The following is a 12,977-nucleotide window of genomic DNA, read 5'->3' on the forward strand; positions in this document are numbered from 1 at the left end:
AATCTGAACTGCATTTCAGGTTCTTGGCACAGTGCAAGTTGGCTCAGGAAAGGCTGTCACAGAGCAGAGTTCTCCTTAATGTCATTAGAAACACCAGTTCTCATAGAAACACTAGCATCACAGAGATTGCTGTGAATAGGCCTATTAGACCTTCTCTAAATACTGGGAGAAGTGAGCTGTTGTTAATTGGTGGCTTCCTCTCTTTACTGTTAGTTTTGTTGCGTCCAGTGGGACGCTTCTTTGAGACATCATGTAATTCCCTTTATCATTGAGACCAAACTTAACTTGATCTACCCGGTGGCCTGTTTGTGTCTATGGATATATGTTTAAAAATGACACTTTATTTAATGTAATTTAGTACTTTTAATTCAGCTACCCTGCAATTGTGATATTCCTTCTCTCATCTCATTAACTACTTAAATATACAGTATGTAATATTTTTTCAGATAGTTTAAGTAGATAAAGGAAAACGTATTGATCGAAAAAACATGTAAATGTGGAGAGGTGCTGCTGAAGCCTCCTGTGACCCAGACTTGAACAGCACTGCCAGCAATTTAGACATATTTACTTCTTACACACTCTAAGTGAGGCTTGTTGCTGCTAGATTAGTACATTTTGGATCATTGTCATTTATTTTATTTTATAATTTTGCATCTCAATGTTATATTGTTACTCATTCAATGCAGTGGTCATGGTCAACCTGCTTTTCCAGGGCTTTTCCAGATGGCATCATCTGAACTAATAATGATGAAATACTCCTCTGGGTGATGTCATCTGGAGGAGTTTTTCAGGTAGAAGCAAAGAAATGTTTTATTGTAGTGTTTTATTTCACTTCTATTCAGTTTTAGAGATTTAACTTTTACTTCTGACCTTGGAAACAAAAATATCATTCAGGGTTATTGTACTGATTGTAACATCCAGAACAGCTTCTTGATAGACCTTGTGAAGATATTTATTCAGTCTAAACCTACTGAAAGTTTACTTTTGATGGACAAAATATTTATCATATATTTATATTTATTTATGTTAATCTATTGATCAAAAACTCTAGAACAGCTACTAAATGGACTTTGAGGAGATATTGATTAGTCACCCTCTGTATCCAGTATGAAGAATAAATATTTTGATTTTACCAACTTAATCTGAACACATTGTGATTTAAACGCTACAGACTAATACATTCTACTCTAATCTCTTCTATTATATTCTACTCCTGTCCCCGCCTTTACGTTACGTCACGCCCAGCTCAGCCAATGAGGCGGAGAGAGGGGGAGTTTCACAGCGGAGCAGCAGCGGCGTCGCAGCGTTACAAGCAGAGCGGCTATCGGGCTTTGTTTTGTGGATGTGAATGAGCTCCATCTGCTCCTCCAGAAATGTGGAAGGATATAAGGACATTGCTACTTTTTCATTTGTTTGTCCTGAGGCTTCATTTATCCGAAGGTCAGTGCTGCTTTTCACCTCCTGTGTGTGCCAATAATTAAACATAAACGGTGATGGTGGTGGTGGAGTGTGTGTGTGAGTGTGTGAGTGAGTGGGAGAAAGAGAGAGAGGTGAGGTGAGATATATAAGGCGCTCCCCACATAAGAGGAAAAAATACTTTTCTCCATCTGTGATATTTAAAATGACGACTTGTTCGATTTTAAAGGTGTGTCAGCTTGGTCCCTGATTGAGATCCACTGTGGGTTAAAACAGCCTCTGTGCGTCTGGCATGTGTTTCCCGGCTGCAAGCATCCATACTGCATCAGAGGTAGTAGCTGTAGTAGCCCAGACAAATCTTTGTCTTCATGTTGTGGAGAATTGCGTCCGGCAGACACAGGGCCTCAACTGCCGCTGTTCCTTTCCCTACAAACACCAGATTAATAACTGAAAGAAAAACACAGAACGCGACGCCCCCAGCCCCTCAGCCAATTGACCTGAATGAACGCTGAATATCAATTAGGCATTCATTTGCAAATGACAGTTTGAACTACAAGCGGTTACTACTTGGTGCTGATTCACCTGGAAGCTGTTTTATCCTTCTTGTTTTTTTTTTCTTTCTTTCTTCCAGCAACGGATGAGTGTGAGGATGGACAGTTTCAGTGCAAAAACAAAAGGTGTATACCGACCATCTGGAGGTGCGACGACGATGACGACTGCTCAGACAACAGTGATGAAGAAAACTGCCGTAAGTGTTCAAATCAGTAGAGACACCAAGACAAGCAAGTGAGCGAGACTTGCATGATTAAAGTGTTATGCAAATGTCAGTAAATACGAATTGAGTTAAGTCTTACAGCATAATCAAACTAGAACAACAACATACAAATTTTTTAATAATTAGATCAGTCCAAATCCTCCCTTGTTTCCTTCCCACACACAAGAGGATGAACACTAAAGTCATTCAGTTATGATGTTATAACCGTATACACTTTTTTACCTATTAAAAATGGTCTAAAAGTAAAAAAAAAAAAAAAAAACTAATTAGAGTTATGTAATTAATCTAATCTGCAGAAATATCTGGAATTGCTCCGATCAACTATCTATTAGAGTTTGACTTAATGGTTGGTTCATGACTGGAATGTATTTTGAAGCCTCTCTGTTTTAATGAGCTGCATTTTCTCTAATGTTAACAGTTATGGGCCAGAAAATGCATCTGTATCTCTCCCAGGTCTTTGTTCACTCATAATTTCATGTAGTTTCTATAGCAAATTTGCTACTCTATTAGCGTTTTATTTTTATCTATTTTGTTTCATTGTGCGTGACACTGCCTGATTTCTAGAGAAGCATAAAAACCTACAGAGTTTACACAGAAGCACAAATTAAAACATGTTTTGAGTGGGGATTAGAAATGGGTGGGTGTGTGTGTGTGTGCACGCCCCTCAGCCTCAGAGCTGAGCAGGTGATTTCATCTCTTCTGTTCCTATATATAGAAAGCTCAACAAGGATGTTTCCCTAAAATGAGGGTTGATTGGTCAGGAGATCATTTTTCAATCATCTTCAAATAAATAAAGACACAGATTGCATGGCGCATCTGTCTGCCATGCAAGGCTCTGACAGGTATCGAGGATGTGTTGCTCTGTTTGAAAATAATAGAATTGCAGCTTCCTTTCTGAGTGTGAGTCGGTGGCCTATATTTTGGAAGAATGCTTGTGCTGAAACCAGTGAAGTTGTGCCAAAGCTGTAGCCAAGCTGTGCGTGTTTGCTGTGCCGCTATGTTCTTTTGTGTCTGGGTTAATTGTGGCTCTAGAGGTATTCCTGCACCTCCTGCACACATGCATATATACATTATCTCTGTAGTTTTCTTCATACTTGGGCTTTTTTTTTTTGTTTCACAAATTCTGACTTACTGAAACCTGTTGTCCACAGCCACGTCATGGCTCCTTTATGCATTAGTCTGGAGGTTTTGTCATTCTTGCACTGTTCGAAGAACAGCAGAATGTGTCCTCGAGCATACCAAAAAAGCAGGTCATTCGGAGCATCTTTGTTCCTAAAACATTCATGTGTCACTGCTTCACGCACGCGCTCACACACATACACACACACAAACACACACCTGATGTTTGGAGGAAATCATTACTGTGTCAGGATTAATTCCTTCGTATTGCTTTTATGAATGAAATAGGAAATAGTCAGCAAGGTTTTATTGCCTGCTGTGTGTTTTCCATCAGGCAGAGCTTCTGACACATTTAGGGTTTGAGTGAAAACTCTCCTCCTGAAAGGCTTTTAAGCTTAGACTACTGTCAACCCACCATTTGATGATTATAACAGTGCAGAATTACTTGCCTTTATATTAGATAGTAGCCTTTACTCTGCGCCCATTCCTCTTGTGTGGGTTGCTGTGTCTGCGTGGGCAGGCAGATGAGGCTGATTCGTCGGCACAGAGTCAGATCGGTCTCCGTGCTAGCATCCTCATAGTGTTGGACTGTCAAAGGATATTAGCTTTTTTAACTTTTATCATGTTTGAATATGAGAAAACATTCACACAGTGCAGCTCTGGCAACATTTAAATGACTATTAAAGTCATTCTCAGAGCTTGTGTCTGGAAAGCTTTATCTTTTTCTGCTTCTGAGGATGCTAAAAGGCAGTCGGCGTAGTGCGGTGGAGTGGAAACCTGTACAACATATGCTGCACAAGGGGGAGAGTGGTGAGATTTTAGCCCATAGTCCTAACAAATCCAGTATAGAAGTGACACTGTTAGTTTCTTGTTGACGTTGAAGTGGTTGCATTTTTTTAAATTAAGCTTCTGAATGGCTGAATGGATGGGCTCACTTTTTATTCTCCCTGCATTCACAATACCTTATTTTACAGCACATTGCCAAGTTGAAAAATCCCCGGCTGAATGTGTGCAACAGACTATGATTATAAAATATCCTGAGAAGAAGAGTGTGCTGCAGCCCTTAATTTGTGACATGTCACCTTTTTCTAACCTGTGTGCTGCTTGAAGTTGATACTCACAGGACTTTAAAAGTCTTTCAAGGGCACTCGCCTTTTGCTCATACCAATATCATACCCTTTATGCACCATTCATGATCCTCCTCCATCTTCCCCCCCTGTTTCTGTTAACCCCCATCCCCCACCGCCAGACTGCACTCTCATCTCTCCATCCCCCATCATTGAAACTATTCCCCACTGACCGGTCACGGTGCACCCATAAATTCATAGATGCACTTATGCACTCATAAGTATGCGTGGACACAAGTATGTTTCGGACACACAAAACCATAAATGCATACATAATATATATATATAAACACAACTGAATGCATTTCAGTGACGTCTCCACTCCCACTTTTTCTGACAGAGATTTGCATGGAATCCAAATGACCTATAATAAAATGATTTTATTTTGTTTATTGGTTGCATATGTTTTCTAGGGAAATGACATGCAAAGCCACCCTGCCTCTCCCCTCGTCTGGAGTTGGCAAAAGGTTGAGGGAACAAAAAGATTTATACCCACTCTGACATGTAGCCGCCCTTTAAACTTCTTTCTGATCATAACATCCTATTTTCTAGTTTCCATCTTTCTACATTGTCATTAAAGTCCAGCATGTTCGCTTGACTTTCTTCTCATCCTTGGATGTGATAATGACCTGATTCATTTGTGTTCATGAATTTAACATCTATACCTGCAGGGTGGCATTTCACGTCGCCATGTAGAACTCAAAGTGTGCTTTTGTGTTCCTCTGTGGTGCATAGTCAGCAACTAACTCTGAGTTCATTTGTGAGTTTTTTTACCTAATAAATACGCAAAGCTCCTTTAGAGAGAAACCGGTGCTCTTCTCTCCATCCTGTAGTCAGTCTTTATTTATTTCGGTGGATGCAGTCTCCTCTGTTGCAGCTTGTATTCCAGCTGGCACATTGTGAGCAAAGTTTTAGAATTGCGTAAAGTGCCCCTATGCCACTGATTAATACTTATAATGCTTTATCCAGTCTGACACACAACCCACCAGAGTGACTAATTGATTCTAACAACATATTATACACACAAAGTAATAAGATATCAATGAAGCTATAAAAAGCGAGGTGAACAGTCCTAAAAGCCAGAGATATGTTCCTTTATTGTCCATTGAAATGTCTCAGTTCAAGCTGTTTACCGTTTTTACTCCTGTGCATATGCAGAAACAGTGGCTGTATGTTACAGTTATTGTAGTTATGTTGTGATGAATTGCTGAAGGTCTGTCTCCTGACACCACACAGTCATTGAGTCATTGTACAGACTAATGGCTGTTGGCAGAAATGACCTCCTGTACTGTTTGTACAGTACAGGAGGTCACAGAGGATTAGAAGAAGCCTCTTCCTGAAGCTGCTCCGCTGATTGAACAGCAGCTTGAGGAGAGGATGTGAGCTGTTCTCCATGATGTTTAACAGTTTGCACAGCAAACTCCTCTCCACTACCAACTCCAGAGTTTCCACAGTGGTCCCCAGGACAGAGCCAGCTTTCCTAATCAGTTAATTCAGTTTGTTAGTGTCACTGGCTCTGATGCTGCTGCCCCAGCAGATAGCAGCAAAAAAAAAACCCTCCTCACCCAGAATGGAGATAGTTTTGACTCTGCTCCTAGTCCTCCTGAAGTCCACAACCATCTCTTTGATGAGGTGATGGTTTCCAGACCAGTCCATAAAGCTGTGCACTAAGCCTCACCACCACTGTTACACCCTACCACTGCAGAGAGGACTGTTCCCTGAGGTGCTCCTATGTTGCTGACCACCTCTGACACACATCCCTGCAGCTCCACAAATTATGGTCTGTCAGTCAAGTAGTCAGAAACCCATGAGGTGATGGAGCAGTCAATCTGCATCTTCAGCAGCTTCTCTCTCAGCAGGACAGGATGGTTTGTATTAAAAGCACTTAAATCAAAGAACATTATCCTCACAGTTCTGCCTGCTTTGTCCATGTGAGAGAAAGCCCGCTGCAGCAGGTAGATGATGGCATCATCCACTCCAGGCTGGGGGCAATAAGCAAACTGCAGTGGGTCCAAAGAGAGCCGTTGAGACTGTAGGGGTAGGGGGGGGGGGTTGTTTTCTGTGTTTCTGGAAGCAAGGGGGGAGATGACAATTGGGGGTCGAAAACTGAACCTGTTGAACCATCGATTAAGCTCATAAGTTGTGAATTGAAGGGGGTATGTGGAGGCACATAAAAAGTGTAACAAAAACCCTGTCCTGATCTGTTACAGTGATTACATTATTAAATTACCAAAAAATATATCAACATGACTTAAATTGTTTTCGGTGACCTTGATATTGTATTTGGAAAACTCCTTAAGCTGTATGCTCTTACACTTTAAGTTCAAGTTATAGACAAGTGACAATACAAATTATATAAAAACAGGACTGTGGTGGTAGTGAAGCGGGGTTATGTCCAGAAGGTCACAGATTTAACCTCTAGACCAGCAGGATAAAGCCTCCCTCATTGAGACCACTGTGGTGCCCTTGAGCAAGGTTGCTAACCTTGACAGCTCCAGCTAAGCCGGTCAGTGGCCACAGGTAAGGCTGTGGTTGTACTGGCAGGTATGAGTGTGTGTGACTATCTAATGATAACCAGTGTGTCCCTTAAAAAGAGAGGAAACCTTTCAGTGAATCTTTCCTGAATAACTGAAGGTTATAAGAAGAACAAAAGTTCTGTCAGTGAATGTCTTTCAGATTTAACTGATGGAAGTTACAATTTTAGCATTTTATATTACTTTACTGAACAATCATTTCTGTAATAATAAGATCAAATCATTAAGGAAGACTTATTAGTTGTACCCCAATACTAATTCGGCAAAAATGAATTCTAACTTCAGTTTAACTTTAAACAGATACAAAGTATAAAAATCCGATTCAAACCAACTTGTTATCTGACAGTAAGGCAGTGAGCATCTGTAGGAAGACACTGTCGCTCTGATACAGCCAAGTTTTATTGCTCTCCTTATGTGTTGCGTGTGTGATTGTGTTTATTTGCTTGGGTAGTGGCCTCGCTGGCCTACTGCCCTGTGGTTGCGTGTCTCAAAGCCAGCTTGCCCAAAGTGATCATTAAGAAGTCTGCAGCTCCAATTGAGCTATTATCTCAGATTAGAGAGTTGCTACACAGAGATGCTGAGAAAGAGAGAGAGAGACATGAACGAGAGAAGGGGGGTAGGATTAAATAGGGGTATAAAACATCTTTAGCCTTAACCTCTTCCCCTCATCTGCTTAACCAGTTATTCCCCACTCCCCGCTCCAAATTTTTTTTTTACTTCTCAAAAAAAACATTTGTTTGCATGGTTTTAAACAGTACACCTCACAGAAATCTCTGTTCAATTCAAAGGAGAAAAAGCAGAAATTCCTCTGGGGACATTCTTAGCAGTGAGTTTTGCCTCGTGAAAAATGCTGTTGAAGTTCAGCTAAATCACTGCCGCAGTATTAAAACAACAGCATAAAGTGTAGTCTGTGCAACGTTGTTTTTTTTTTACAGAATAATCATCTGTGTAGTTATAAAATTGGATGCTTGTTTTAAAATGCGTATTTTTTCATTAAAAGTTTCAACATTTTTTAATAAATTGAACAGTTTAAATGGATTAAACGTGATTCTTATGTGACTGTCTTTTTTAAATAAAGATTTATTTTTTGGAACAAATTTTATTCCTTAAATAACAAACACTGTAGAAAAGGCAAAGAGAGAAAACACTATAGATGTCAATTTATTTAATTTAAATTATCCTAGCAGCATTTGTTGTACAGTTGTAAAACTAGTGAGTGTATACAAACTGTGTATACAGCTGCAGAAATTATGTTTTTTTTTGAAAAATGAGCTGGATTTGACATTACACCATTCAGCTCACATGAAAACGCGACAAATAAAGTGATGCTGCTACACATGAGGATAGTTTTTGTACCAGTGATTCAGCAGTGGCAGCCAAATGAACCCAGGTTGGCTTGAAAATCAATAAGACTCATGCTGCTCTGTGAACCCAGGCTTTAGGGGCACGGGCATCCAGGCAGACAGTGCCTTTCATAGAGAATCACTGTCAGGAAAAAAAAAAAGCCCCACAAGGGAGGAAGTTGCCACACATTACACAAACTGTGGCCCTTTGCAACTTGTGACTCATTTTTGTGAAAAATGCCATTTCATGTAACTCAACAGGCCTGTGAATCTTTTCTGACAGCAGTGGGGTTGTAGGGATTGGCTTAGTCTAGCTGTGAGGCTCACTTTATTTTGATTTACGTGTTTGTGGATGGGTACACCCACCCATCAAAGAACTACAGAGGATATTAAGCCACTCTAAAGACGAGCCAGGGTAACGGAGAGCGTCAGCAGTGTGCGTGGTAGTGAATTGGAATGATGAGCAAATGGCTGTGACACAGCAGCCAAAGCCCTCAGTTGCTTTTTTTTCCCGATGATTCAGTGTAGCTGGATGAATTGTGAGTGTCACCCCCACTCACAAAAGTAGCAACTGTCGCCTCCTCTAGCCCAGCTACACAGTGACTCATTACCTTGCCACCATCAGACTGTTAAGGCTTTGCATGCAGGCCATCACTGCCTTGAAATCATCCCACCTGCCTACATGTCTTATACATCAACACACCCATTAAACCCAGCAGACCTAGCCACAAATGAGCTGAGACCAGTGCATTTCCTTCAAAGCACTACAGGGATGGGAGATTTAATAATTCTATACTATTATGTATCACATTTTACTCTTTTTACTCTTTACTACTGTAACTTTTCTTTATTTATTTCAGTTTGATTATTACTTAATGTAATCAACTGATGTCTACATGTCTCTACATGTTAGAAAAATATGAAAAATTAGCCTAAAGCATAGTTTTTAAATTTCAGTTTTCCTAGATAACAGTCTTAATCACAAACATATTTCATTTCCAGTTGCCAGATGTTTAAACACAACTGACCGACTTGCCATTGAATTTCTGGTAATTTTGTGTTGTAAAATGACTTAAATAATAGAGAAACATTCAAATTTGTTGATTCCATTTTAATTAACTACTTAAAGAATCAGATTTATTAACAAATTTGTTGGGCACCATTAGATTTACATCATTGTTACTGAAACCTATTGTTGTTTTAATATCTAGACGTAAGTGTTCAATTACTATAATTAAAATGTTTTATTCAGTGGAATGAACAATTTATTTTAACATGTGACCTCACCTGTGTGTATCCCAACTATTGAATGTCAGTTGGGATTGGTTCATAACTAATGGATGGATGGATCGTCTAGAATACGATAATAATGCAATAAAAACATCCATATTCATGTTGACCATATAACCCATGTTTGCCAAAAAAATCATATCATTGCCTATTTAGCTTGACAAAGTTGTTAGACACAACCTCTGTTATTTCAAGGAAGCCACAAATAAACCACATCCCCAAAACAATGTGTCACATCTGGTATGAGAACCCTGTTGGTGTCCATTCATGCTCACAGTGCTCAAAAGTCTCAAAAGTATATTTAGCTATTATTTGCTCAGCTTGTCATTGAGCATTAGCTGTCTTTTGTCTTTCTTTTAGTTATTGTCATAGTAAATTAGATGTAGAAACTATGAGCTGAACACAAGTTATATAATGTTGGTGTCAAACACTGCCTTACCTGACCATTGATAACAAGTAAGAATCAGGCTGAGACTAATATACCCAGCAGTAGTGTTTTCAATGTGATAAGCCTTGAATCTAGACAGAGGTGATCAAATTATGTCCCTGGAAATATAGCCTTCCTATTAGTGGCATAATGGTTTTAAATAGGATGCTAAAATGCTTGACCTGTAATGCCTCACACTCTGCCTCGCGTAGCTCTGTACAAAGAAAAAAGTGACACTTTCTGATAGAAAGAATATGACACCAGACACTTAGAGACAATTTAATGGCTGTTTGCTGGCTGTTTTACATCAATGTATTATTTCCAGCAAGACACTTTCACTAATCTAAAATTTGTATTTTTAAAACATTTATGCGAAATGTTCATAGTAATTATTTTTTTAACCAAAGGAGATGCAAATATCATTAGGTAAAATATGCTTTGTTTGGTAATTATTGAGTTATGAATATGGATGTAAAAAAGCACTTTGCCAAATGTATTCAAATTAAAAAACTTAAAGAGTTTTAAATGAAATTAAAAATAAATATAGATTTCCCAATCATTTTAATGTCAATAAGTGTCAAATGGTGCTTTTAACAGATTTCCTCACCCTTCCAAGGGTAAAGTTATGTCCGTTTTAATTTCAGAAAGCTTATATCTAAATCTTAATGCTTATCTTATAGAGAACTGCACGGGCCTCCACGGTCCATTCTTGGGCCTCTTCTCTCTGTATTGACCTTCCCGTAGTATTGACCAATTCTCTGAAAACCGGGCATCTCTTTTTCACTTTTATTCAGATGACTGTTACATTTATGCCCCAATAAAAAAGGGAAACGCCTACTCCTACAGAGCATAAAGAAATAAAGGCAATAAAAAACTGAAGTCATGCTGTTTGGGCCCAGTGATTCCTCCAAAGTTCAGGTGGTCCTGGGCTTCTTAAGACAAGTTTTGAAACCTACAGCAAGAAACCTAGGTGTGAGACTGGGCAGAGATCTCAAACTGATGCACAGATCAGTTCAGTGGTCAAGTCCAGCTTTTTTCATTTGAGGCAACTGGCCAAAACTTTTCTTTCTTGGCATCACTTTGAGATTTTAAACTAATTAAAGTGCGCTGCAATAGTTTGCGTTTATGTTGGGCTTAGCCAGATGTCACTTGCTCGGCTACAGCTAGTTTAAAATGCTGCTGCAAGGCTTTTAACTGGTACCAAAAAACGAGAGCACACTATTCTGATCTTGGCATCACTTTATTCTCTCCTGGTACATTTTTGTATTGATTTGTGAAATACTGTTATTTAAAAAAACTTTTTTCATGGTCTCACCCCAGCTCCTCCTGCCGTATGCTCCATCACACTCTCTTAGGTCAGCAGATCACTTAGTTTTAATTGTTTCTAAGACAAAGAGGAAGCTTCGAGGTGCTGCCCTAAAATTGTGGAATAAGTTGCCCAAGGCAGGCCAACTCACTTTCTGCTTTTAAATCTTCTCTTGAAACACATTACTTCTCCTTGGCATTTAACTCAATTTGAGATGTTGTTGTTTTCCCTTTACCTTTTATATTTGTTTTGTGTCTTTTCTTTTAAATGTCTTATATTTACTTCTTTTATGTGTTTTATTTGTCTTGTTTGTGTACAGCACTTTGGACAACTGTGTTGTTTTTAACGGGCTTTATACCTTTACCTTTACCTAAAGTTGGATTGGACTGGATTGGAATAGATGAAAGTGAGGAGAGTGATATAAATAAAAAGAGAAAAACAGGAGGGAGGTGAGGCTATTGTGGAGAGGGCTGGGGGGTAGCAGGGATAAAGACTGCTGCAGTGTCATTGATTCTGGAGAGGTGGTTTTTGCAGCATAATTCTTGCGATGCAGATCAGATAAAGTCTAGTGAATAAGAAAAAGCCCCTTAAAAATCAACTGTAGACTCTCCTTCAGGAAGATCAAAGTTGAGGATGTGGTTTTTTTTTTTTGCATACTGTATGTTCTCATGCCTGCACTGAACACAATGTATCTACAAAGATGTAATGGTGAACAACACAGGTGTCTTTCTCCAGCCAGACTGCATAACAGTGGCACCCATTTGGTTTGAATCATGACAAACAGAGCATCCAACTCAATGCAGAACATCTGCTCATCCTATCAGATGGCCAGACTGCTGGGAACACCTGCCATATGTGCAGCTTTCCTGCTCTACTTACAGTTCTGTTTGAAGAACATTTAACAGTCAGTCAAAATGGTGGCAAAGCAGACTTCCTTTATTACCATTCAAACAAACATGCTTTATCTATTTGAAAGGCAATCAAAACAATATGCCGCCCTAAAAAATAGCTGGTTACGCCAAGTGCACATGTTTTATGTGTGTACAGTACATTGCAGGAGGACTTGCAATGCTGTCTGTGTTCATTCAGCGATGTAAAAAAATCAGAGGAGTACAGACGAATTATATTTTCTAGGATTATTACACTTTGGGCACTCTAGAAACGCTGAATTGCTTTTTCTCTCCAACACTTAATAAGTGGAAGTAATATGCCCGCTGGCTTTTAAATCTGAAGGTCTTTGACAGAAAGTTTATTTCCTTAAGTTAAGTGATATTGGAAAATACATTGATTTTTTTGGTTTTCTTTCTGCCATATAAACTGCATAGCATAATATACATATAACATACAGGAATTTTCACTACATGACTTGAATAGGTCAATAAGAAAAGAAGTGAAATTCAGTACCTGTGTTTATTGAACAAGCAGATTCACCAGTTTGCATTGGAAGAAGCTCAAAATCAGACTAGATATTAGTTGTTTACCAAAAGCCTTTTTTTACTAACATTACTGCTTTTATGACCAATTTATGCCCTCAGTGTGTGGACAGCAGATAATGACGTCTGTTCCTCTTCACTGTGACTCTCTGGACATTTACTTAACATCAACTGAAACAAGTACTGTAATCACTGCAAAGAATAAAA

At 39.1% G+C, this 12,977-nt stretch overlaps 1 protein-coding gene across 2 annotated transcripts in view; it reads left to right on the forward strand.

Annotated features, from left to right (window-relative positions):
- The first annotated feature begins 1,279 nt into the window (after nt 1-1,279).
- Nucleotides 1,280-12,977, forward strand: part of LOC137098387 (low-density lipoprotein receptor-related protein 8-like) — a 69,149-nt gene continuing 57,451 nt past the window's right edge. For both annotated transcript variants that reach the window (XM_067474597.1, XM_067474598.1), the window contains exons 1-2: nt 1,280-1,440; nt 2,048-2,164. In XM_067474597.1, the coding sequence (XP_067330698.1) occupies nt 1,374-1,440; nt 2,048-2,164 (184 nt within the window). In that variant the 5' untranslated portion in view covers nt 1,280-1,373. The remainder of the gene's footprint in view (nt 1,441-2,047; nt 2,165-12,977) is intronic.

Source organism: Channa argus, chromosome 14 (genome assembly GCF_033026475.1).
Source record: "Channa argus isolate prfri chromosome 14, Channa argus male v1.0, whole genome shotgun sequence".
NCBI classification, from domain to species: Eukaryota; Metazoa; Chordata; class Actinopteri; order Anabantiformes; family Channidae; genus Channa; species Channa argus.